The following is a 26,774-nucleotide window of genomic DNA, read 5'->3' on the forward strand; positions in this document are numbered from 1 at the left end:
AATTAGGTGCCATTTCCAGGCAAAATGGAGTATGATGGCAGTGGATGATACAACCAGATGAAAAAAGGTGACTCTAGCAATGAAGGCTGCAAAAGACTAAAGGAAAGGTAAAGAGTAAAGTGGAGGTAGCAAAGTTAGAAATTGTAGCAGGGTCTGGTGAGGAGTAGGTAAAAGGGAAAGGGCAGTATCAAATAAGTAGTGGTTTTAATTTTGAGAAGATTGCAATCTTATTTAAAACAAAATTAAGAGCACTCCACAGACAAAACTACATGGTTAATTTTGCACAAGTGCAACAGTGTCAGATTTTGGGAGAAGCTACCAGTTGGCAGAGATGGTAAAATAAACAAACAAAAACAAAAACATTCAGCAGGACAAAGTAGTAAAGACACTCAACTGAAATGAAAGTGTATTCAGAAAAGCTTCATTTGCTGGACTGTCAGAAGTAGATCAGCAGGCCTGGCAGCATCTGGGAAGGAATAAACAGAGTTAACGTTTCGGGTCTGGTGACCCTTCCTCCGAACTGAGGAAAGAGCTGTTGAGGAAGGGTCACCAGACCCGAAACGTTAACCGTTTTTTCCTTCACAGATGCTGCCAGACCTGCTGAGCTTCTCCAGCAACTTTGTTTTTGTTCCTGGTTTACAGCATCCACAGTTCGTTCGGTTTTTGTCAGAAGTGGGTATTGAGAATAAATCAGGCATAGGCCAGAGTGCTCTGGGGGAGGACTTTGAAGAGTTGGGCCAAGGATTGGGGCGAGGGTAAAGAGGGAGAGAGAGAAGGAGAACGAATGCACGAACGAACGTCCTCAACAAAACTGAAACAAAAAAAGTTGTTGTAAATTAACAAAAGGAAAAAACAAAAATAAAAATAGTTACTTGAGGAGTTAACATTCCCAAATAACAAAAATGAAGTGAAGTGAAGTGAGATGAAAAAAGGATTGTATGGGAGCTGAGCCAAAGCCAAGAGATCTGCAAATGCACCTGGGAGTTAGCACACAGAACTACAGCAATCAGCATACCACAAAAAAACACACACTGGAATAATCTTTATGATGGTATTATCAATGTGTCCAAGGCTAAAGGATTACATGGGTTCTTTTAACAGGATGTGACATGACATATCAAAAGCATCCACAGACACATGGCAAATACATTCGAGTGGTTGGTACAGTTTTAACTTGTCTTTATTTTAAGGGTTAAGCCACTATGACATCAGTTTGTACGCCAGCAGCTATTTCCCCTTAAAATTCACCCCAATTTTGGTATCCAAAGCAGCATATAGTGCATAATATGCTGTTGTACTGCACAATTATAAACATGATAATGTTTAATATTGGAAGAGAAGTCTTCTTTGAATTACTTTATACATTCATACAGTATATAAAGACCACTGAAATTACAAAACTTGAGGCTCGATGTACCAAGTTGGTTATTTTGGCACAGATCAGCCTTTCCAAAATGTATGCCAGCCGAGTATTGTTACTTTCATCTCAAAATGCTAACTATAGGGTAACAAGCTATTTACAAAATTTATACACCAACATATTTACAATAGAAAACCCAAATGACTTATGAAAACTGCTAAATACTGTCACACTATGTAAGAGTTCGGAAATGAATTATTGAATGGCTAAACTCACCTTAATCTCTACAGACCAGCCCCAAAACATGAAAACATTTCTACGTCATAACAGTATTATAAAATGGTGTCATCTTTATGATATAGCATTTAATTCACTTAACCATCCCAACATAATTGATAGTTGTATTGCCAAGATTACTTGAGTATAGACAGAGGTCTTCAAAATGAAAATTTTACAAACCTTCAGTTAAAAGTTGAATTTGAATACTAGTTTAAAATGTTGTATTCTACACACAAAAAACCCAATCTTTCAGCAGTTCCAATTTTATGTATAACTTTGTTTTTACAGTCACTGCTAAAATAAGTCCAACATGTGCACCAACAGGAAACTTATATTCTAATTGACCTGGTCCATGTTTCACAGATAGAAAGTGCCGTGTGGTGGTGTTAATAGGATGCCTTAGGTTTGCACAGTATTTTCATCTTTGCTGAAAGGTTGTGTGGAACCAGGCTTTACCCAGGAAAGACCAGCCACGTGCATGCCTTTGTTCTGATCATCAATTTTCCTCTAGGCAAAAAGAAAATTATTAGAATCTGCCCTTGTGGAAAAAAAATACACCACAAATACAAAGTAGTAACTTAAGTGAGGTACAAATGCTGCAAAATAAAAATAAATACATTAAAACTAAGTTACCTTTCATGCAATGGAAATGTCCTAAAGCATTTTATACTGACTGTACAGAGGACAAAAAAAGCAGAAAAAAGTGATAAAAACCACAGTTGGAGTAAGTCTTAAAATTGCGAGAAAAACTATAGCGGGCCTGAGAGAAAATGCAGATGCACGCAAGATCGGCAACTTGCATTTGTTTAACATTACAGAAATCTGAAACTTCAGGAAGTTATAAAGCAAAATTTGCTAAGGAGGTAGGTGAACAGGTGGCCATGTTTGATGAGGGAGACTTTTAAAAAAAGTCTTGGAAAGCTGAAAGAGGTATCGAGACTTAGGAGGGAAATTCAGAGTGGAGATCTAGGCATAAAAACTGTTGAAGGTCACAACACTTTTGTTGGAACTAAGAATCTTGAAAAAAAAAAAAGGGAGAAATAAGTCCACAAAGTTAACTTTTTCTGCCCCAACCCCTGCTGTCAATACACCCTCTGAACAGCAAGGTGGGTGAAGTCATAATAGCAAAATTGCTGTTTCCCTGGTTGAAAAGATCTGAAGAGTATGCAGAATATTCAGCTGGGCAAGGAAGTAACCAGAGGTTGTGGAACAAAAAAGAAATATTCGGTACTATACAGAGAAGGGCAGGTATTGAGATCCTGCAGTCAAATTTTCACAAGCTAGTGTAGCCTGTTTATCAGTAGTGGTGGAAAGATCTTTAGGAACATGGTCAGGGGAAATAAAAATAATAAGAACTTGGAGCAATGAGACCAGCTGACTTTCATGCTCAGCCAAAGAGCTTGTGCAGAAGTTAGCTTCTTTTGCTTTTCCAATCATGAAAAACTCAAATTGAAAACACCAAGAAGTGCTCAACACAGTTCACCAAACAGCTTCCCACTGAATAACATTAACGTCAATTCACAAAATCCTAAATGTCAGAAGAGTTTGATTTGAAGTCTGCTCAAGATGCTTGCCATGGGCAGTGGTAAACCTGACTGAAAAAGTGATAGGTGGACATATACTTCAAAAAAAAAAAAAAAAGAAAAAAACACTATCGCTATTGCAGAAAGTGAGACAAATTTACCTTCGGAGTCAACATCTTCTCTCTGGCTTCTTCATGTATTGCTGGATTCCATGGTGAAAAGCTTTTGAAAAAACCAGTACATTTCCATGAGAAATTATAAGCCAGTTTACCAAAAATTCATACAAGTGTTAGAATTTCAATCTTGAAGTAGGTTTCCACACAACATCCTTGAATAGCTTTTGCCTTGAGCATCCAAGTTTAAATGTATCATGAATTGTGGTTGTGCCTTCAGTTCCCTAGATTAGGGACTGGAAGTGCCTCCTTAGAAAAATTCTCACTTTTGTCCTTCAAGGCACTCCTGAAAAAGTAAGCTTTGGCCAAACTTCATGTCATCTGACCAACTGTCAACAGTTTTATTCATTCTTGGCTTTATTATGCTGTTATGAAGTGTCTTTATACATTTCATTATGTTAAAAGGCACCATACAAGTTGTTTCAATTCATACATGGGATGATTATATTTGCCCACAAGAGGGTGTTAGTGAGCCACATTTCCAAAACTCTGCAGTTATTGTCAAGTAGGTACACTCACACTAAATTGAGCTGGTTAAATCTAGCATTTTGACCAACTGGAGAGGAATGGCAATCCGTTCCGAGACAGGACAGTGTAACATTTGCTGACTGAGGGGTTCCCATCCATTTGCTGCCTGTTATTCTATAGGTGGTAGAGATCGGTGTTTGGAAGGTTGTCACAGGTGAGTTGGTGCAGTTCATCTTGTAGATGGGTCATAGTGGTGGCAGTGTGAAGCCATGATAGAGTGGAAGATCAACCAGACAGCTCTGCCCTAGATGGCATTGAACTTGTTTTCAACTACAGCTTTCCAGGCAAGTAGACAGTATTCCATCATACTCTCAATGTTTCCCTTTATAGATAGTCGAAGAGTTCTGGGGAATCAGGAGAGTTGCTCACTGCAGAGTTCCCAGTCTCTGTCCTGATTTTGTAGCCAGTGGACATGTAGTTGGTCCAGTTATGTTTTTGGTCAGCAAACAAAAGAGGATATTTAAAAAAGGTGGATGGTGATGTTTATTGTCAAGGGGAGACAATCTTCTCTTCTTGGAAATGGTCATTGTGGCATTTGTGCCAGGGAATCAGCCTAAGCATGAAGTGTTTTCCTTGTCTTGTTGCACATAGGCATGTAACTCAAGAGTTACAACTGTGACCAGACAGTGAACACTCATTAGCTGACATGCCCATTTCTGATCTTGTATAAAAAAGGAAAGATCAGTGAAGCAGGTGAACATGGTTGGGCCAGGCACATTGCTGCAGGAACACCTACAGCACTCCAGGTATTTCAGCTGCTCAAGACCAACCCATCTACCTTTGTGCTCAGTACAACTACAGTTATTGGAAACATTTGCTTGATTCTTATTGCCTCCAATCTTCTAGGGCACCGTAATGCCATACCCCAGATCAGTCAAAGACTGTTCTGGACGTCAAGAGCAGTCTCAACCTGGAATTCTGCTTTTTCGTCCCCGTTTGGACTAAGGCAGTAATGAGGTTGAGCTGTGGACCTAGCCCTTGGACACATTTAGATGTAGGGTTATGAAATAATAATTTGGCAACCTAGTTAATTTATTAATTGATTAAAAACTAGCCCTAACCTGAAATGTCCCACTTTTTGCCTTAAAACTGGTTAAAAATTTATGTCACAGATTTAAGCTATTTGATACCAACAAAAGAAAAAAAAAAGGAATAGACAGCGTACGAGAAAAAATAAACAGCAAATTTTTGCACTAGTGAAATATTTAGTGAGCTTCAACCAGGCTATATTTACATGCCAGATATAAAAATATATTCAAGCAAAATTCTCAATTTAAATAGGTAAGAGTTCCAAATGTGATCACGAAGCCAGAAGTCAAGTCAAAGCACTCAACATTTTGAAAAGCAGTTGGACGCAGTAAACCTGATCTTGTTATGACGTTACTTCATACAAGCCGATATTAACAAAGCTCAGTGCATCTTACCTAATTGCATAAGGGTCATCCATTTTAGGTTGATCAAAAAGTCGACTGTTGCATAATTTGACACTGTCAACTACTTTGCTTTTGAACAAGTGAATATCTTTTTCATATCTGGAAAAAAAGTTTGAAAGTTCAGTTTGACAGAATGCTTTTGCTCAAACAGATAAGACCGCAGATGGAGAATTAGGACATTCAGCCTATGGAGTCTGTTCCACTGTTCAATGAGAGCCTGACTGATCAGATAACCCTCAACTCCACTTTAAAACTACCCCCCGCCCCGTAACACTTTATTCCTTTACAGAATAAAAAAATCTGCCTTTTTCAGCCTTAAATATAATTAGGCCAGCCTCAATAGCCCTCAGTGGAAAAGCATTCCACACAGATTCACTACTGCCAGAAGGAATTCCTCCTCATTGGACTTAAAAAGGTGACCCTGTCCTTAGATTATGCTTTCTGGTCCTGGAATCCCCACAAGGGACCAACGATTAGGCATCTATTTATCAGGTTCCCCAAGAATCCTAAAGTGTTTCATTAAGGTCACATTGCAGTTCAGGAAAATGACAAAGTACAAACTCAACCTATGCAATCTAAGAAAATCCCTCCATAGCCAGAATCAACCTAGTTCATCTTCTCTTGGACTGCCTCCAATGCCAGTATATTTTTCCTTAGAAAAAAGGGACCAAAAAACTATTAACAGGATTCCAAGTGTGGTCAAACTAGTTCTTTATATAGTTTTAGCAAGATTTTCCTACTTTCGGACTTCGTTTCCTTCAAGAGAAAGGCCAACACTCCATATCCCCTGCCCTATTACCTAATAAACCTATACATACATTAGCTTTGTGCAATTTGTGTACATGGATCCCCAAATCCCTCTGAGCTGCAGCTTTTTGCATGAGAGAAATACAGAAAAGTTGATAGTGTTTGCTTTTGAAAGTTACTTTATTCAGGTTTTCACAATAGCTTTGCCTTTAAAAGAATCTTCTGGGCATTACTAGAAGGAGGCAAAAATATTCTGCATGCAACAACCGGATTCAAATGAAACTGCCCTTTCCCTGGAATCCAATGTGAATTGTGCATCCACATTTACACAACTTGTTGACATAGTTGTGCAACTTATTAGAAGTTAGACATTATATCATAACGTCCCAAACAACATTAAGTCAAAATCTGTAGTGCAGGCAAATTTTGGCAATATTAAAGTTAAATTGTCAATTTCATGCCCACTAATGTTTACTAAACAATGCTCTGAAATTAAGTATTCATGATAATTAGCAATATTTTTAAGTTTACTGCAAACAATCTCTTGAAGAGTACAGTCCAATCCAAACATCTATAATTGTTACGAAAGGTGCATTTCAAACAATTCAATTATTCTTAATTATAGCTGTGAAAGTAGTTGCATAGGGTGGAATTTTTTCCTCTGAGATGGAGAAAGATGGTGAGCAAAATAACATTACTCAAGAGTCAAAAAAAGTGTCAATGCAAGTCCTCATTTCTTCGATGCAATGATCACACAGTGCCACTGCATTATGCACCCAACTTGCCTCTCCACGAAGAAGGGTCAATGGCACAAAAACTTGACTGGTAATGGATAGCAGGTACCTGGCAACATCTCATTAGCATTCACTGCAGCTTGCAGAATGGCTGTGCTGGCCAACTCACTTTAGAATCATTTCTTTTGAACAGGGTGACTTTGAAGTCAACGAGCACACTCCTCCTAGATCCTTTAACCACAACTTGACATCAGCAAACCACCAGCATCATGCCGATGTTTGGTCTCAGCCCAATTCAGCCATGACTTTTAGCATCTACTTTGGAAGGAGAGGCCCCAAACAGGGCTTGCATGTTTGAAGTAGATCAGTTGTGCCAAGGGGCAGACAACTTGGATATCTATACAGGATATTATTAACTGCACGCATGCAGCCAGGCATCTTGTGTATCTCATACTGCCTTTTAGTGCCAGGTTAGAGGTTGGCCACCACTGGTTCTAGCCTGCTTTAGTACAGAAGCAAAAGGCAGACAGTGGTGAACAGCACTGAGGAGCAGAGTGTTGGAAGGTGGACATGGCACTGTGCCATGTTAAGAGCTACAGCATGTGCAGCTTTTTGCAACGAACGCTGCATGTGCTTGGACTAAACGTCCATGTGAGAAAGCCAAAGGGAAGGAGCTTTACAGAGATAACAGTGGCCTCCAGTTAGTCCGGCAGTATTGACTCACAACCACTCAAGGGGCTAGTCAGATTACAGTGCAGAGGGTTAGCCACAGTTGATTCTTCAGGTCAAAGGAGATTACATGTAGGTCAGTCAAGGTGCTGTAAAGAAATCCATCTGGGGTGAGGGAATGCAACTATGGACATATTGACTACCCTGTCAAGTCAGTTCAGGGAGGTGAGCCAGTCAGTGTGTGTGTGTGTCTATGATGGGCCTTAGTGAATGGCAGGGTAGAGCAAACTCAGAGGGTTGGGGGTTTGAGCAGATCTGTCTTCTACTTGGGCGAGTGTAGGGCCAACAAGGGTGCAAGAATTTCCAGAGTAACAGGCATAGTCATTAGGGCGACAAGGATAGCAAACACTGGCATTTACCTGACCATTTGGAAAACTTCCCAGGATGTCCTGTACACCAAAACACTGGGACAAATTCAATACAACCAATTACACCCCAGTCCACTCAATCATTAAAGCCATAAATGGTGCTGTCAAACAGTACTTGCTTAGCAATAACCTGCTCATTAGAGCAGCATTTGGGTTCAGCCTGGGCCACTCACAGGTCCTGACCTTATCAGAGCCTTGGTTCAAACTCGGCCAGAACAGCTGAATTCCAGCGTGCAGTGAGTAAGGCTGCATTGGATTTAAACAAAAACAGGAATTGCTGGCAAAATTCAGGTCTGGCAGTAACTCCAGTTTGTTCTCCGATAACGTTTCAAGTGTGGTCACTCATCAGAACTAATAGCAGCTATATATAACTAAGCACCTCCCCCTTCAACAATCCATGTCATATTGAGTAGAGAGTCTCTACTGTTTTTGGACTCAAAATGTTGAGCTGCAGAGGTTCCAGTGTAAATGAGATGTTCTTAGAGCTTACTGGAACACTGCAGCAGGCCTGCAACAGAAATGTTGGTCTGGGAACACAGTGGTATGTTGAAGTGACATGTGGCTGAAAGCTCTTGGTCCTTTTCACAGACCGAATGTAGTGGCCTGTAAAGCTGTCAGCCAGCCTGTGTTTAGTATCTCCAATGTTGGAGGAGACCACATTGAACAGCAAATGAAGTACAGATAAATGGCTGTTTCACCTGGAAGATTTGACTGATGGCATTCGATGAGAAGGAGCGACAAATTAAATGCATAGGCTTTACACCTTCTGTAAAGATGTGTGAAGGTCCTATGGGGGTGTGGGGAGGTGTTAGGATGGAGAAGTGGACCAGAATGTTCCAGAAGGAATGGTCCCTGCAGAATACGGACAAAGGAGAGGATGGGAAGGTAATGGGAATTATATCTCCAATCGTTTGAGGCTGTTAGGTGGTAAGTAAATGAGGGCTGGGGTTCTGTGTTATCGTTGTGGGAACAAAGAGAAGTGGCGAGGGTAGAAATGCAGGAGATGGGCCAGACAAAAGGGCCTCTCAACCGCCAAGTGGGGAATCCTCCATTGATGAAAAAGAAAAAAAGGTGGATATTTTTTGAGGCACCCCTGCAGAAGGTGGTATCATCAGACCATTGCAACAGAGATAAAGAGAGACTGGGAGATCTTATAGGAAGCAGGGTAGAACATGTAGTCAAGGTAGCCACAGAGACATTGCATTTGTGGTGTACGTTGGTGGCCAGCTTATCCCAAAAACAAAGGATGGGAGGAGTTGGAGATGTACAAGGTGAAGGTGAGGGCGAGGGCAGGGTGGAAATTGGAAGTGAACTGGAAAAGTTTATCTATTTTAGAACGACAGGCATAACTGGGGCCCATGTGGGTGCCCAACTTTGAAATGAACAAAAAAGGGAGAAGAGTTAAAGAGTTGTTCAAAGGAAAGGTGAGCTTGGTCAGGTGGAAGAAAATGGTGGAGGTGGAGGAGAACAGAGTTCAGGCTTTTTTGTTTTGACAAAGGAAAAACGTGGAGAACCCCAAGATTATACTAATGGGGATGAATGTATAAAAGGAATTGTATGTCTGTGGTAAACAGGGGACAGCTGCTGCCCATGAACTGGAAATTTTGAAACTGACAAAATATCAAAAGAAGCACCCTCACTTTGAGCCAAGACTGTCACCAATCTTACCTCATCGGAGGATCTCCCCTGGCTCAATCCCCCAACACCATACAGCCTGTTTCTATGTTCACCCTAAACTCCACAAACAGGACTGCCTGGGCAGACCCTTTGTTTCTGCCTGTTCCTGCCCCAAAGAACCTACCTCAAACTGCTTTTTCTCCCCTTCAAATGCCTCCCCACTCATATCCACAATTCTTCTGATACTTAACACTGTTTATAAAAATGACAGATTCCAGCTGCCTGCTACTGCAACCTGACACCAACGTCAGTGATCTCGTTGGGAAGACTCCTTTCGACAGAAGGCAATACATTCAACTTGATTGTTAAGAACGCAAGGGCTCAGGATTCCTTCAATAATATATTCTGCAGACCGTCCAATCATGCAGTACCTGCTAAGGCCTGTCTGCCATCCCTGTGGTCAAGGCAGGGATAGATGCCAAAGTCACATTTGGGGATCAGCATCAGATATGCTGGGAACTGTCATGACTCATATGTAGTGCAGCACTCACAGTAGTCTGCTTCTGTCCAAAGGCCTACATAAGGATGATTGAAAAAAAGGAGACTGTCCCAGCAAAGTTTACCTCAAGATGTAACTCACCCTGGGCCAGAGTGGAAATAACAATGGTGAATAAGTTTTCATCTTCTTTCTACTTGAAATGAAAAAAAGCCCGGCTATAAACATTCTTTTAGAAGCAAAGTCCTAGAGAACTGTTTTAAAATTAATATTTTGTTACTTACAGTACTGCAGCTTCAGGGTTCAAGGGATTAACTGTATCAATCTTGTAAAACACTCGACGAGCATACATCAGCACCTGCCAGATATGATTATGATTCCGTCTGAAGGAAGAAGAGCATCATAGCAAAACAGCTTTAAGAAAGATTCATGCAGTCACCAAGTTCCTTACATTTGCTTCTATAAAAACCTACAGGAAGGTGGTGTGAGCAGTGGGACAGTTTTTTCTCCCCCTCCTAGATTCCTTCAGATATCTTCATGGATCGCTATGGAAAACGCATGCAAGTGTATAGCCTAGACTGATCTTTTCTGGGGGTGTGAGGATAAGAAATTGCATAGCTTTTTTTTTTGAAATAGACAACTCACTTTAGGATTTGCATTCAAATGAACATGTGCTCCTGCAGATGAAGCTGATCTTTAGCCAGTATGACTGATTTAAAAGAAACCAATACAATGCTAAATTAACCAAATTTGCTTCATTTTTCTAAAAAATAGAAAACAAACATACACTTACAGGCAAACCATAAACTACCCCATTGAAGTTCAACACGACAGATTAGTCAGCATTTCAAACCAATTATATAATTTAGACTTTTTCCATTTAAAAAGGTACTGTATAGATAAAACAGTCCCAAGGTACTTCACAGGAACATTATCAAGCAAATTTTGATACTAATCTATAGCAGACAATAGAAGGGTAATGCCCAAAATCTGTCATAGATTCACTTCTATGGAGCTGAAGCAATTCAAAGTCAGAACTGCAAGATGTCAAACAGCACATCTGGAAGGATTGAGGGATGGAGGAGATTACACAGATGTAGCAGCAGCAAGGCAGGTTAGGAATGAATTGGATTAGTTAAGTCTAGAGAGGGTGACAGCATGGAGGACGGTTTTTAAATGTACCAAAGCCATGTTAGAAAGTGGAAATATACATACAATCTTAGTGATGGCTGTGGTACTCGGATGCTCATCGCAGACTAACCTCCACTTTGTGAATGCTCTGCTTACATCCAATTCTCCTGTTGTTGGATCTACTAGCGGGTGGAAGACTGGCATATCAAACATCAAGCGCTAAAACAATGCAAAATATAAAAGATAACATCCAAATTAGTCACTTTATTTAAAAGGCTTCTGCTAAGTTAGCTGTCTTCTGCATGGAAGTTTCTTCTCTCCAAGGTTTAAGTTTCCAACTGCAATTATTAAATTTGAGGCTAGCAACTGCTGGTTTTGGAAAATTCTAAGCACAGGGAGTTAGAACAGTGATAAAATGAAAATTAATGTCGTCTTTAACTATTGTTAGTGTTGGCAGAACTGTACATTTCCAAGCATTAAATATACTGAAGGTTTCAATTCTGCACTGGCTGCTACAATCAGATAGCGTCCTGCTTTTGTTTTTGGGGTGCACGTGGGAATGTTTCACTGTTCAAATTCAGACTGGATTCGGCAGTGTTACACCAATAGTTCTCACGTTAAAAAACAGAATAGATAAGTTTTAGCAGTCAAACTTTCAACTCAGCAACTTTTAGCAGGGGCATTAGGTTTTTTTAATATTGGCAGTACTTTTTTTGGCACTGGTATATAAAAAAGTTTTTAAAAAATTCAGTTGAGATATTAAGTGAAATTTCTTGCCAATTATACATATTATAGCTTCCACAGTACCAAGCTCATTTGTAACGTTTTCATCAAATGTACATTCAAAGTTCTGGATGTGATGTTGACTCTTCTACAGCAATCAATACACCAGACCTAAAGCTAGGAGCATATAGTTGCTCCTGCATGGACGACTGCATGCAATGAGGCCCACAGCAGACTACCAAGACTGCTGTAAACTCATGGCACAGAAGTCAAGGCAGGAATGAAGTAACAGGATTTGAAATCAGTACTAACCAACTAGGCTTTGGCACAGTCCATTCCAAGCCTACAAAGCTGACAGGTGAAATACTTTTTTCCTTCCTCTGCCTCCCTGCATTACACAAGCCATTGTAGAAGGGCTCCAAGGATGTAATTAAACTCCAGACTGGCTAGATCGGACAACTGGTTTTCATGGTTTACAGCAGCAACAAACCAAGATCCACACGGCTATATTGCAAACACAAGACCAATGGCCATTCGTCTGGCGAGACTGCACCTGATGCACTGGAAAGATAGGACGAGAATTTGTCCCAAGAACTCCAAGGGAAGGGGGGCAAAGAGGGAAATACACATGTAAAATTGAATAAGTAGAGGAAGAGTTGACTCAATTCCAGATTAGTTGCAGTCTTGCTTTTGAAATTGGTATATTGCACTTAGACAAGTTAGCTCTCCTTACTTTTGCAGGTTCTGGAGTGAATTAAAATAATAGTTGATGGGAGGTGGTGAACTTTAAGTAAAACCACTTTAAAAATACACACTGCATTGTAACCTGCTACTGCATAAATTGCAGTGTGGCTTTCATTGCCTTTGTCATGGACAAAGTGTGAAAAAATGTTAAAAAGAAAATGAAGTGGAAGAGGTTCATTACTTACAGGGCAGTCACCGTCTGGGTAGTTGTCAGGAATATAAATAGTAAACTTAAATACACCATCCTGGTACAAGCCATGTCTTATAAAGATCACCCCAAACCACACTGAAAACAGAGGCAAAATAATTAGTTTCACAAAATTGCAAAGCAAAACACATGAAAAGCAAAACCAGTTAGATTATAATGAGACTTACTTAATGCAGATCCATACGAGGGTTGTACATAGACGCCAGGCAGTTTCTGCTTTACAACCAAGGTACTGCAATTTCAAGCACAAATTACTTTTTTTTAAAATCAAGATCAAAGGAATTCCATGAACTAATCTCAAGTTTACTAACCCTCCAACTCTAACACACCAGCTTACTTTAACTCAATCAGGTTTTTCCCTGAAAAGCTGGGATGTCAGGGCTACTCTGAAGATGTGGTCAAGATTTAGAATTCTGCTCAGGTGGACGATAAACAGACTTAGTATCATTGTGTCAATGAACAACTTTCTCTCAATCTTATGCTAGCTCACTTCAATGGAGTATCAGATTATAAATTCCATAGATTTCTCTCCACAGATGCAGCCAGGCCTGCTGGGGTTCTCTGGCACTTTGGCTTTTGTTTCATTTCTCTAGCATCTGCAGTTTTATTTTTTAAAAACTTGTAAGCTGGACACAGCACATTATCACACAACAATGCACTCATCTGCACACAGAAGCACAGTGAAGATACAAGATGTGCTACTTACAATTCAGCAAGAAGAGAATATTCTAGATAGAAGGGACCGTAAGAAGCATGTGTCCCATTAGTTGACTGCGTAGATGTGACAGGAGGAATGGGCTTAGTCACAGGAACAGCATTTTTTGGTATAGAAGGCAACTGTTTCTTGGCTGATAAAGAACGTGGAGGGCTGGTCTTCTGTTCTCCAGACAAACCTCTTTCTTCACTGTCTGATTTCTGTATAACAATTGTGGGAAAGCAGATTTTAAAATTCAGTGTTCTACAATCACTCTGGTGTTATTGCAAAATAACACTCATAGTATTGTAAAGAAAGCTAGCTTTGCAAATTGAAAAAACATCATAGCACAAAAGAATTAATCTTAGCCTCACATGGAGAAGGAAATACGTATAGTCCTGGAGGTCAGCATGGATGGAATAACCCCCATCTCTCTTCATTTAACTAATGGCAACACATGGAAATCTCAAAGCAGGCCATTTAAAAGAAAAATTCTTCAAAGGCAAAGAAAGGTGCTCTTCATACATTGTAATTTTCCCCATTAATCCCACTAACCAAAAGCATACTATCCACCATTCAGCACACCTGTTCAAATTTGAAAGACCAGTTTTCATAGTGAGGAAGGGAAATGAATTGCCATAGATTTTAGCCAGGTCATACACAATTAGCTGTTATCACTGTAGTGGTCAGATTTACTACCAGCATCTTACAAATTATTGCAACTTGTGGTATAGCAAAGTCATCCATTGCTAATATTTGTTTCATAAAGAGTACTTCAAATAATTCACAATTCAGTTTTAATACCTAGTAAAATGGAAGAAATTAAGTTTGAGGAAAAATTTGCACAAGAGAAATTTTTAAATGATATTTTTAAACACTAGGCCTGATTTTGCACTGCCTTATTCTCATGCAACACCTGTCATTTGAGACTATTTTACTCCACCATTTTTGTGGCAAATATTCCTCTATTACCTTTCGAGCAGAGCTTGTAGACATGCTCCAGAAAGGGTTCATTACTTGTATCAGCTTCACGACCAAGTCAACTGTACCCCTGCTTGAATCTCTCTAGTCCACTTTATATTCTGGAAAAGATTTCAACACATGAAATTTATAAAACATTGGTACGTAGGTGAAAAATTTCAGGACACAATTTGGCTTTCCCATACAACAGTTTCAAATCTAGGAATCTGAAAACAGGCTGCTTTGGAAGTCTTCTTGAATTAGGAGATGAACACTCCTTGAAGTGGACAGAACTCATTCCTGGTAACTTTATTACATTTCACTGGGTTAGCACTGAAAATCAAGCCTTGTTATTCCCAGTTGCTAAAACAGTGAAAGATTTTTAAACGTATGCAGAATTCCTCAATTTAACTGTCGTTTAGATCAATGTTGACAGAAGAGATTGGTCTGGGCGTTATGATCAACTATTTATTACAATTAGACGAGCTAGTGCTAAGACATCATAAACCATTTGCATACGACTACTATAGAGAATGCTAGCCCCTTATAAATTCCCCATTATGGGGAGACAGACAGACAAAAAAACAAACATGGGTGTTGAAAGATGGAAAGACAAGGAAAGCAGTTTTGGTCCTCCAATTCACAAGACCTGATGAGGTGATTTTTGTGCTGACAAGGATAAGGGGTCTCTGTATTCCTTCTCCAGATATGTTCACTGGTTTACAAGAGGTATAAGTGACCGGTTTACACACAATGCCTCAGACAATATTTTAGAAGTCACAGCAATTGAAAGAAAAAAATTCTCTGGACTTAGAGGCTTTTAGCATAACAAGCAGAGTTATTGAACTTACTGTCAGAGTTGTTTAGCATGGAAACAGACCCTTCGGTACAACTCATCCGTGGTGGCCAGATATCCTAAAGTAATCTGGTCCCAGCTGTCAGCATTTGGCCTATATCCCACTAACCCCTTCTTATTCATATAGCCATCCTGATATCTTTTAAATGTTGTAACTGTACCAGCCACCACCACTTCCTCCAACAGCTCATTCCATAAACACATCACCCACTGCTTGAAAAAGTTGCCCCTCAGGTCCCTTTTAAGAAAAAAATGCTCCCCTCTCGTTTTAGACTCCCCACTCTGGGGAAAGACCTTGTCTTTTTACCCTATCCATGCTCCTCATGATTTTATAAACCTCCGAGATCACCCCTCAATCTCCAACACTCCAGGGAAAATAGCCTCATCTATTTAGCTTCTCCCTACAGCTCAAACCCTCCAACCCTGGCAACATCCTTGTAAATCTTTACTGAACACTTGAGTCTCTATCGCAGCAGGGAAGCCAGAATTGCAAGCAGCATTCCAAAAGTGGCCTCAAAGGCAGAGGCAGTTGTGCAGGCTCACTGCTGGGTCAGACAGCTGTGCAGATTTCTCTGTTTCACTTCCCACAGTCATTGCATTGTGTCTCTTCCTGCTTTTTAAGAGCTGTTGTTTTGATCTTTTCCCTGCCCATTCCAAAGTTCCAAAACAATGTAATGGCTTATAAAACAGTAATTATTGCTCCTAAAATTCAAAGAAATCAGCTCTAAAAAACTGAAAATACCTCAAGAGAGCAGCTCTTACAGCCACAACTTTTTCCCCATCCTCCATCTTGGATGGAGCTGCTATGGCTTTCACCCAGCTTGTTCACAGGCCCAAGCTATTCAGGTTGCTGGGAAGCAATCACATGGTTCTTGGCAAGCAGAAGGCCTTTTTCAACAAAAACTGGATTACAACCAGCTGTTTACTGTTGGTAGAATCACTGTACACATCCTTGGTTCCAGCTCATCTACACCTTCAATTACAACTGCCTGAACTAGCAATTGTGTAAAGTGCCTACTGGGATCATCGGGCCACCTGTTTTCAAAAAACATGAAGTAATCTTTCAGCACAACTTAGCTTTAGGACAGTTCTTTTCCCATTTCAGTCCACAATTAAAAGTCAAAAGAAAAAAAGAGACATGGTCTTTACAACTTAGGAAATTGTTCATCTAAAATCAGTAGTAACATTAAGTCATGTTAGTAGTGTCTTAGCATTTGTTTAATTTGCAACTTTTTAAAGTGTACAAGTATTAGTTGGAGACTAAAATAGTTATAATTCTAAATATTTCAGAATCTGCCGAATTGTAATTTTCTGGCTATTATTAAACATTACAACATACTTCCTTTTTCTCTTGGAGGACAACTTCAATCAGATACAGCGCATCTTTAGGAAGTAATTGATTTGGGGTGAAATTTAAAGAATTTACTTCCAGAGGAGCTGTAATTGAACAGTAAAGCGAGTAGGCAAAGATTAAAAGAATACTTGCATAGATTAGCATTCTATTGCTGCTATAGTCAGTCAACCACCGGGATCAGAGAGTCTCCTTCATAATAGTTGTCCATTTTAACGTGATGGAAATGCTCTTTGCATCTCGAGAAGCAGATCAACTTGCATTTCACTGTTTTCAAATTGTTTACAAGATATCTTGGAAAGTTATGTACTAAATAACAAATAGTTACAAACAAATACAAAACAGTTTGCAAGGTCACACAAACAAATTAATGATCACATAATGTTACTTGGGAATTTGTCAAGCTAAATACTGGCCAGGACACTTCCAGAAGAAAGATGCACATTTCTTTACCCCAAAGGGCAATCTGGAACTTTAAAGTTGCATCTTGAAGATGGCACCTCTGGGCAGTGCAGTATTTCCTTAGTACCATACTCAAAAGTCAGCCGAGGTGGTGTTCAAGTTTGCAATGGGAACTTAAACCCACAACTCAGGTCAAAGTGCTACTATTGGATCAAGATCAATACAGCCTGAAAATGAGAACACTGAAGCAAGATATTCAAGGGCTCTAAGCGTGATTAGGACTTTAACTTAGCAGAGGAAAGAAAAATTGGTGGCAGTGATTAACAGAATTAGTCTGTAAAAACAGATGCACACACCAAAAACTATTGTGCTGGATCACAATGTTGTCATAGCTGCTGTAAAAATATTTTTACAAATGAAAAGAACACATCCAGAAATTAATTCAGAGATAGTAGGAACTGCAGATGCTGGAGAATCCGAGATAATAAGGTGTAGAGCTGGATGAACACAGCAGGCCAAGCAGCATCAGAGGAGCAGCAAGGCTGACGTTTCGGGCCGAGACCCTTCTTCAGAAATAAATAGGGAGAGGGGGGAGGCGGATAGAAGATGGATAGAGGAGAAGATAGGTGGAGAGGAGACAGACAGGTCAAAGAGGCAGGGATGGAGCCAGTAAAGGAGAGAGTAGATGGGAAGGTAGGGAGGAGATAGGTCAGTCCAGGGAGGACGGACAGGTCAAGGGGGCAGGATGAGATGGGGGTGGGGCTAGAAGGGTCTAGGCCTGAAACATCCAGAAATTAACATGTGTAAACAAACAATATAGTACAAGAGCAGTGCCTTAGGGCATACTAGTTTAAAAAGCCCAAATCTCATCTGATCTCAGAAGCCAAGCAGACTCCCACCTATCCCCTCCTCCCACCTCAAGCCCCACCCCCATCTCCTACCTTCTAACCTCATCCCACCCCCTTGACCTGTCTATCCTCCCTGGACTGACCTATCCCCTCCCTACTTTCCCACCTACGCTCACCTCAACTGGCTCCATCCCAGCCTCTTTGACCTGTCTGTCTCCTCTCCACCAATCTTCTCCTCTATCTGCCTCCCCCTCTCTCCCTATTTATTTCAGAACCCCCTTCCCCTCCCCCATTTCTGAAGAAAGGTCGAGGCCTGAAACGTCAGCCTTCCTGCTCGGCCTGCTGTGTTCATCCAGCTCTACACCTTGTTATCTAAGCATAGTTAGTACTTGGATGGGAGAATGCCTGGGAATACCAAATGCAGTAGCCTTTATGGAGCCCTCTTGCTGCAGCGATATTGTTCCTACCCCTAGACAAAGAGGCCTAGGTTTAAGTCCCAACTGCTTCAGAGGTGTGTAATGACGTCTCTGAACAGGTTGATTAGAGAAATAGGTTAAGTTAAAGAAAAAAAAAATAACTTGAGTTGTGAAGTCATGATACAGTCATCCTGTCTGGTCTGGCAGATTTGCTGGGGAAAAAAAATCCTCCCTGGAAGTGTGACAATCTTCAAAAAGGTTACTCAGGAAGTAAATACTTTGACAACTTCTGGCAGTTAGAAAGATTCTTTGCTGAGCCAGACAGAATTGCCAAAAATATCTCTGGTAGCTTATTAAATACCTCAATTTTCTATCTAGCATGTCTTTTTAAAACAAATTAATCTTATTTGAAAAGAAGGTGAGCTGACCCTAGAGTTAAGGCTACCAAAATAATTGAAGAGCTTCCTTTCATACAGTTTATGCTCATTTTAAACTTTAAGCGCAACTGTCACACTTAAATCAGCACTTTTTTGAAAAAGCATGATTAAAGAATTCATTCCCTGTCTATGCCAATGCTGCTGCATAGAAAAAATTTCGACTATCCAGTTATTACTTCTGTGTAAATCAGTGTAACACAGGGACCTTACAGAATGTAGTCACGCCCAAAAGGAAATGCCTTGTAAAATTGAACTTCCTGCCAGGCAATTCCCCTATATCTAAAACTCTTGAAAAAGTCAGTTTTAAAAAAATCAAGCAAGTTTGATTGTTAAATATGGGATCTAACTCCTGAATAGCTATTTACTTACCCCATAGTTACCTGACAAACGCTCCCAACACTGCATGAACTTAAACCTCCCAGACCCTGACTCAACATCTAGCCCAACACTTTCCCAGGGACATCCTCACCTCCCAATCAGACACCTGCCTCTACCCATCCTGCTAGACCTGACCTGTGACCACCCCCTAGTACTATGGGACTCAATAACTGCCCTCCCTGTCAGGCCAGATTTTCACACCCATCCCAACACTGCATCATTCACTTGGCCTCCTTACTACCTTTCCTTCTTCCCACTTAGGCCCTACTTAGTTGGCATAGTACCCCCACACCCTACTTGGCACCCTACCCACTACTGCTGCAGCACTCAAACATGCCACTTATCGGACATACCCAACTTTTGACAGTAGCTGTCAAACTGGCTGGATGGACCTTCATATTTAGAATTCAGCAATGACTGCTGTGGAAACAGGACATTGTATTTCCATTCTTAACATTCTTTTGTAAAGCGACTGTTAGAGGAAGGCAAACAATTTGACATTTCTAAAAAAAGAGAGCAGAATCACCCAACCAACATCAAAAAAAATTAAGGACTCCACTTTCACCACCTTGAAAGTGCTCCAAAGACTCTCACTAAGGAAAAGGATCAATCTTAAAAGTCCTTTAAAAAATTCTCCTCTGCCAATCTTTCATCTTTTCTGTCTTCAAACAACTTTGTTAATGAAATAAGTTTTTAAAACACCAACATCTTTATGCCTGTCCACCACCAATCGACCACAGCATTTTGTTCTTTTAAAGCAAATTGATACAAAAATTAACAGTACACCAGCAGGCATGCTATCACCACCACACCCCTCCCAACTTTCACTAAAATGATTTTCTTTCTGTTCTGCAAATTAAAACAGCATTCCAAATATAACCCAATTGGAGTCATCTGTCTCAAGAGAGGGTCAGAAGTGGAAACATGTGCTGATGATTACACAGCATCTATTTCCAGTCTCATCTCCACAGATAAGGTGGTCTGTGCCCACCTACAGCAAAATAGACCGGCTAGGGTGTGTTTGCGGTCATTGGCCTGCAAATGTTAATCACCAACTAACAGTCTAAACACCTCCACTTGATATTCAGAAGTAACGATAGTCACTGAATCCTCAAGCATTAACCAAAAAGCCAAGTGGACAGTCAAAAACAAAAAACTCATGCCTTCAAGAGCAGAGCAGATCAGAGACTGGGTATTTTGTAGCAATTAACTCATCATTTCCTTCCGCAAATCCCTTCCAAAAGGAGGTGTCACTTTGTGATAACATGATGTTTCCTTGCCCATGTTGGACCTTGTGCCACAGCATGCAGGATCAGAATTAGACTAATCAACATGGCTGATATGTTTCTCAACCCTATTTTCCTGTCTTCTCCCCATAACTGTTGATTTCCTTAAAATCAAGAACCTCTGACTTAAATACACTCAATGACTTGGCCTCTACAGCCTTCTGAGGCAGTGGGTTCCACAGATTCACCACCCTCTAGCCGAGGAAATTCCTTTTCAAATCAGTTTTAAAAAGAGAGTTGTCCCTTCACACTGAAGCTGTGCCCTCGGTCTTCGTCTCTCCAACTAGTGGAAACATCACATTCACTCTATTCAGGCCTCAGTATTCTGCAAGTTTCAGTCCATCGAGCCTGCATATCTTTGGACTGTAGGAGGAAACCAGAGCACATAATGGAAACCCACACAGGAGGATTGTGAAGTCAGCAAAGAAATCACTCCAGTCTGTAATTGAACCCAGTGCCTGGTGCTATGAAGCAGCAGGGCTAACCACTGTGCCACTGTTCTGCCTTTGCCACACTGTATTCCATCTGCCACTTCTTTGCCCACTTTCCTAGCCTGTCTAAGTCCTTCTGCAGCTTCCGCCCATCTTTAAAATCATCTGCAAATTTAACAACAATGCGCTCAGTTCCTTCACCCAGATTGTAAATATATAACATGAACAGTTGTGGTCCAACATGGATCCCTCAGAACTCCATTAGTCACCACCTGCCACCCTGAAAAAACCCTTCATCTCTTCTCTCTGCCTTCTGCCAGAGAAACTTCCACCCATGCCAGTACCTTGCCCCTAACACTATGGCTCTTATTTAGCAGCCACCTGTGCAGCACCTTGTCAAAGGCATTCTGGAATACAAAACAGATCACATCTGCTGACTTTGTCTAACTTGCCCATAGAATTCTTTGAGAAGTTAAACAGATGTGTCAGGCATGATCTCCCCTTGAAGTCACGCTTACTCAGCCCTACTTTACCATGCACTTACATATTCCACAATCTCATCCTTAGTAACAGGTTCTCAAATCTTACCAAGACCATAACCAAGGTCAGACTAACCAGTCTATAAAAACTTCCCATCGTCTGGGGCCCTCCCTGCCTTCATGGATTCCTGAAAGATCACATCAATGCCCCCAGAATCTCCTCAGCCATCTCCTTCATATACTAGCATGTGGTCCATCCAGGCTGGGTGATTTATCCACCTTCAGACCTTTTCAGCTTCCCAGCACCTTCTCCTTCAATGGCCTCTATATTCACCTCTGCCCCCTGACTCCCTTGAAGTTTGCTGTTACTGGTGTCATCCACCCTGAAGACTGATGCAGAATACCTATTCAGTTCCTTCTGCACTTCTTTTATTCTCCATTACTACTTCTCCAGCCTCATTTTCCAACTGTCCAGCATTCACCCTTGCTTCTCATCTTTTAGATATTAAGGACACTTTTGAAAGACTTCATAATACTCTGGCTTCTCACTAACCTTCACCACATTGTTTGTTTTTGTTTTTAAGCCTCATCATAGTGTTAGTATGTTTCTTCTTCCTTTGGATTAATTCTTCAGTGCCTCCCCAGCGACCATCAAAAACTCCTGCCAGGCTCTCATTCCAACGAACTCTGGCCAGCTCCAGCTTCTTCTGCCCAAACTGCAAGGTGAATTCTAGGATTATGGTGGTCACTGTCCCCTTACGGTTCCTTCTCTTGAGCTCTCTAATCAAGTCTGCCTCAACCAATTCTGGAATTGATGTGTAATTCCCTAGAAGGTTCTACCATATGCTGCTAGACATTCCAAGAATTCCTTCCCTTGGGATCCACTGCCAATCCGATTTTCCCAGTCCATCAGCATATTGAAGTCCCCATTATTAGTGCCTTTCTTGCATGCCTTGCTCTATTACAATTTATATGATTTTGTTTCTGCCCCACATCCTGATTACTGCTAGGGGCCTGTACATAATTCCCATCAGGATCTTCCCACCACAGATTCTATGCTTTCTGACTCTACAAATCTTTTGTTAAAAATCAATTTCATTTCATACTCAGGAGGCAGCCCCCTCATCACCACCACTGCTCCACCCTAACCCCTCAACCAATACACCTGCCCTTAGATATTTAATTCCCAGCTGTTTCCCTTGCAGCCACATCTACGATGGCAACAATATTGTACCTGCCAATTTCAATATGCGCCACAAAGCTCAAATAAATTTTCTTGTATCTGTGCACATTTAAATACAAACCCTGTGGTCCTCTGGCTCTTACAACAGAGGCTTGCTAGGCCATTTCAGAGGACAGTTAAAGATAAGGCTGTTAGACAGGAAAAAGGCAAAGGTCAGTTAAACAGGCAGGTCACAAAGCTACATTGCTGTGGGTTTCAAGTCACATGCAGGTCAGACCAGTTAAAGGACAGAAGCTTCCTTTTTTCAAAAAGTCATTTTTCCATGGTAATTGTTAGGTTTGTAATTCTTTAAATTCAAATTCCATCATCTGCCATGGTGGAATTCAAACCTGGGTTTCAGGATTAACAATCAATAATAGCACTAGGCCATCACCTCCCTGATCTTGTTGCACATTTACCCCACACCACCCTTTGGTGGTCTTTCCCATTCAGCAAAACTCAGATCCCCTGGCCATTGTCCTACCTGCCACTGGAAACAGTTGCCTTTCACTTATGCAATCAACACAGTTCACAAATTTTGCACATATCTAATCTCCTTAGCTTTTTGGAAAAAAAAAGTGCTAAAACAAAAAGTTGGTCTCACCAAATAACTAGAATCTTTGAGGTAAATCTGATTCTTCAGAATTCTACTTGCCAATGTATCTTTTCATCCAGTTGAAATGTAGTTACTTTGTGCTCTACTCATCTCTTCCCACTGCTTATGAACCAAACAGTTGCTAACATTTGTCCCATTAATGAAGAATTGTGACCTGCATATTTAACTGACCTTTGCCTTTTTCCCGTCTAACAGCCTTATCTTTAATTGTTCGTTCACCCCATCAACTTGAGATAAGTTGTGCCTGGTATTACAGTCCCATAGAGATTGTTAACATTCAATTGGAAATTCAAATACTGGAGTTACATGCTAAAAAAGTGAATCTGCAATATTGCAGATATGAATTAAGTAAAGGCAAACACTACCTCAGACAAAAGGCTTAGGTTACGATTTAAACATTACATCAATAAGAGTAGAATAAAACAAAAATGTCAGACAAAAGTTTTCTATTGAACCTCCCTTTTATGACTTCTTGCAGAATGTCTTTGGCTACATTAGAGGTTGAAGGTCAAAAACTTTCCACAGTTCCTTTGCCAAGCCTGGAGACTCAATTCCTTTGCAATGAATTTGAACAAAAACAGCAACAGTCCAGACGTCCAATATCTCTAGCTAAATTCTCTTCCACTGCCTTCTCAACTCGAGGCTTAGGCATGAACTTGGTTACTTCCAACTTTAAGTTCAAAACCTTTTGGCTTCTTCAAACGGAACTAAATGTATGCAAGAAAGAGAAAACTCCAAACCCAAAAAATGTTTGCACCCTGCAACCCATTTGCAAAACAGAAATTTACATCAACTCAGCTTCAAAACTGAATCTTTGATTGATACTAATACGAATAAAGTTTGAGAAGAAGATTTGTAGCTCTAGTCACGGAGGAGCTTGCAGACTTGCTCGCCGAGCCAGTGTGCTCGATTGCAGATGTTTTGTCACCCTACTGGGTAACATCGTCAGTGCACCTCCAGTGAAGCATTGGTGTTCTGTCCCGCTTGTTGTTTATATGCCTCTGTTTTGTGGCGTGGTTGGTATTACTTCTGGGTCTGTTTTTCCAGAAATCAGTCCAGTTCAATGTGTTTGTTGATGGAGCTCTGGTTGGAATGCCAGGCCTCCAGGAATTCCCTAGCAGGTCTGTTTGGCTTGTGCTATTATGCTCCCCAATTATCCAAGCCAAACTCTGGATCTACGTAGATGACACCTTTGGTGACCAGCAAATGCATGGGACTAGAAGAAACCTACCAACACACAAAACATGCTCACCAGAATAAGTTTCACGAAACAAGAGAGAATACCAACTGACTAGTCTTCCTGGACATAAAGCAGAACGCAAGAATGCAGAACTCTTGACGAGCATACAAAGAAAGACCACCCATAGAGGCCAGATACTTAATTATACCAGCAACCATCCCAACAGGGCATTATTCAAAGAGCCACAACATGCTGAAGCAACCCAGAATTGTGCAAAGCAGAACAGGAACATTTGTACAGAGGTTTTAAAAAAGGAATGGACACTCAAATCACAATCCACTGTTACCTCAGTCAAACCACAACACAGCCAGACACACTAGTCACCCTACTGTACAGAGGCCTAACAGAGATGACCACAGACCTCTCAGACCCCTAGGTATCAGGGTAACCCACTAACCAACAAACACCCTGCAACAGTTACTGACGAACGTAAAGGATCCCATGCCCACAACCAATAAAACTAATGTAACATAGAAAATCCCATGCAAGGACTGTTAGAAACATTACATAGGCCAAACTGGAAGAAAAAAAAAGTGGTAAAGGATACATGAATACCAACTAGCCACCAGGAGACATGACCAATTCTCACTAGTCTCAACACACACTGACAAAGGACACAAATGCAACTGAGACAACACATCTGTCATAGCACAAGCCAAACAAAGACATGCTAGGGAATTCCTGGAGGCCTGGCATTCCAACCAGAACTCCAAACACATTGAAGTAGACCTGATATACAAACCACTAAAAAAACAGAACCGGAAGTAATACCAACCATGCTAGCAAACCGAGACATACAAGTAACAAGCAGGGCAGAACACCAGAGATGCACTGATGACGCTATCTAGCAGGGTGACGAAACGTCTGCAATCGAACATACTGGCTCGGCGAGCAAGTCTGCAAGCTCACTAATATGAATACTCTCTCATTCAGTTATTGAGCTTCCTGTAGATTTGCAGGTTCTACCAAGACAATACCTTATTTCACAAATTGCTTTCAGCTGCTTTTGTATGGAAATTCCATACAGAAATTAAAGCTTTTATTGAGTTAGGTATTGACAGGGAGGTTCTATCACATGGTCAGAAACAGGTCATCCATGAGTTGAGAGATAGTAGGAACTGCAGATGCTGGAGAATCTGAGATAACAAGGTGTAGAGCTGGATGAACACAGCAGGCCAAGCAGCATCAGAGGAGCAGGAAGACTGACATTTCGGGCCTAGACCCTTTATGAAGGGTCTAGGCCCAAAACGTCAGCCTTCCTGCTCGGCCTGCTGTGTTCATCCAGCAATTAAGTTAAGTTTTCTCCCTCTAAATTCTAATCTCTAATAAATATAGGTCACCCCTAAAACTATCACTATTTGATGTTCAAAGTGTTTCTGAAATCCAGCATTTTACATTACTTGTACAAATGTTACCTTCCTGAAATTAAAGCTATTAATATGAACCATGAAACTAGATCATTAAGACAGTGGACTAGCATATTCCTTTATAAAAGAAACTTCTGCATGAAACAGAATTGGCAAGCCCTAGACTACTGGTCGATGAGTTTTAGGCCTTTGATGCACAAGGACCCTAAAAAGTACATAGCTAACAATTTTGATGTACACTTGGAAAAAAAAACAAACACAACATCTTAAGACTTATTGAAAGTGAACACATTTCTGCTGGAGAAGTAGGAAGGCAGACGGCTAGTGTTCCAGGTCCCTCAAAATAATTACTTTACAAGATATTATTCTCAATATACCCTTCATGTAAATATTAAGCCTCCGATTGTGATAACAGCCATCGTTTTCACATACATTGTTTCAAAGCACAACCATCCAAATACAGCAAACTTTGTTTTAGCCAACACCTTAACAAGCACTCTTGATAAACCAGCAAAAGTTACATACCTCAAATACTGAGATTTACTGCGATATCAGAGTATTTATGCTGTAATTTAAATAAAGCTGGTGTATACCCACTACAATAATTTTCTGTTACTTACTGTGTTTTTACATTGATTTAAGGTAGCATATTGATGTTTTCACATCACTTGAGAGATGTTGAATTCTCAAAGTTTTGTTCAGGGTTTACTACAGTTATGCATACTTCTTGACTATCTGGAATATTTGACAAACTGGCACACTTCCTGGCCCCATAGATGCTGGTTAATAAAAAAAGTTTGCTGTAAAATAATTTGATTTTCAAAAACCTACAACTACCCAGCCTGCAAAACCGACTTCCATTTTCAGCTTTCCTTAAGCATTATCTCATCCACCCTGGTCTATCTGAACTCTGCAAATAAAAGACTATCCTCCCCACTAAAATAGCCTTAATCCAAGGTCAAAAACAACACAAACAAAATACCAAAGAACTGTCAATG

The 26,774-nt window shown here is 40.6% G+C and overlaps 1 protein-coding gene across 8 annotated transcripts in view; it reads right to left on the reverse strand.

Moving 5' to 3' along the window:
* Window positions 1–1,029: 1,029 nt before the first annotated feature.
* LOC109915432 (akt interacting protein) overlaps window positions 1,030–26,774 on the reverse strand; it is a 34,118-nt gene continuing 8,373 nt past the window's right edge. For 6 of the 8 annotated variants that reach the window (XM_048606116.1, XM_048606120.1, XM_048606115.1 and 3 more), the window contains exons 2-10: window positions 14,460–14,569; window positions 13,500–13,708; window positions 12,961–13,025; window positions 12,771–12,871; window positions 11,249–11,337; window positions 10,272–10,370; window positions 5,288–5,395; window positions 3,324–3,384; window positions 1,030–2,146 (exon numbers count right to left, since the gene is read on the reverse strand). In XM_048606116.1, the coding sequence (XP_048462073.1) occupies window positions 2,039–2,146; window positions 3,324–3,384; window positions 5,288–5,395; window positions 10,272–10,370; window positions 11,249–11,337; window positions 12,771–12,871; window positions 12,961–13,025; window positions 13,500–13,708; window positions 14,460–14,501 (882 nt within the window). In that variant the 5' untranslated portion in view covers window positions 14,502–14,569 and the 3' untranslated portion in view covers window positions 1,030–2,038. Of the gene's footprint in view, window positions 2,147–3,323; window positions 3,385–5,287; window positions 5,396–10,271; window positions 10,371–11,248; window positions 11,338–12,770; window positions 12,872–12,960; window positions 13,026–13,499; window positions 13,709–14,459; window positions 14,570–16,045; window positions 16,166–16,789; window positions 16,813–26,774 lie in introns of those variants that run through there. The other 2 variants (XM_048606119.1, XM_048606117.1) reach the window with 2 other exon arrangements.

This window comes from Rhincodon typus, chromosome 15 (assembly GCF_021869965.1).
Source record: "Rhincodon typus isolate 14 chromosome 15, sRhiTyp1.1, whole genome shotgun sequence".
In the NCBI taxonomy this organism is placed as follows: domain Eukaryota; kingdom Metazoa; phylum Chordata; class Chondrichthyes; order Orectolobiformes; family Rhincodontidae; genus Rhincodon; species Rhincodon typus.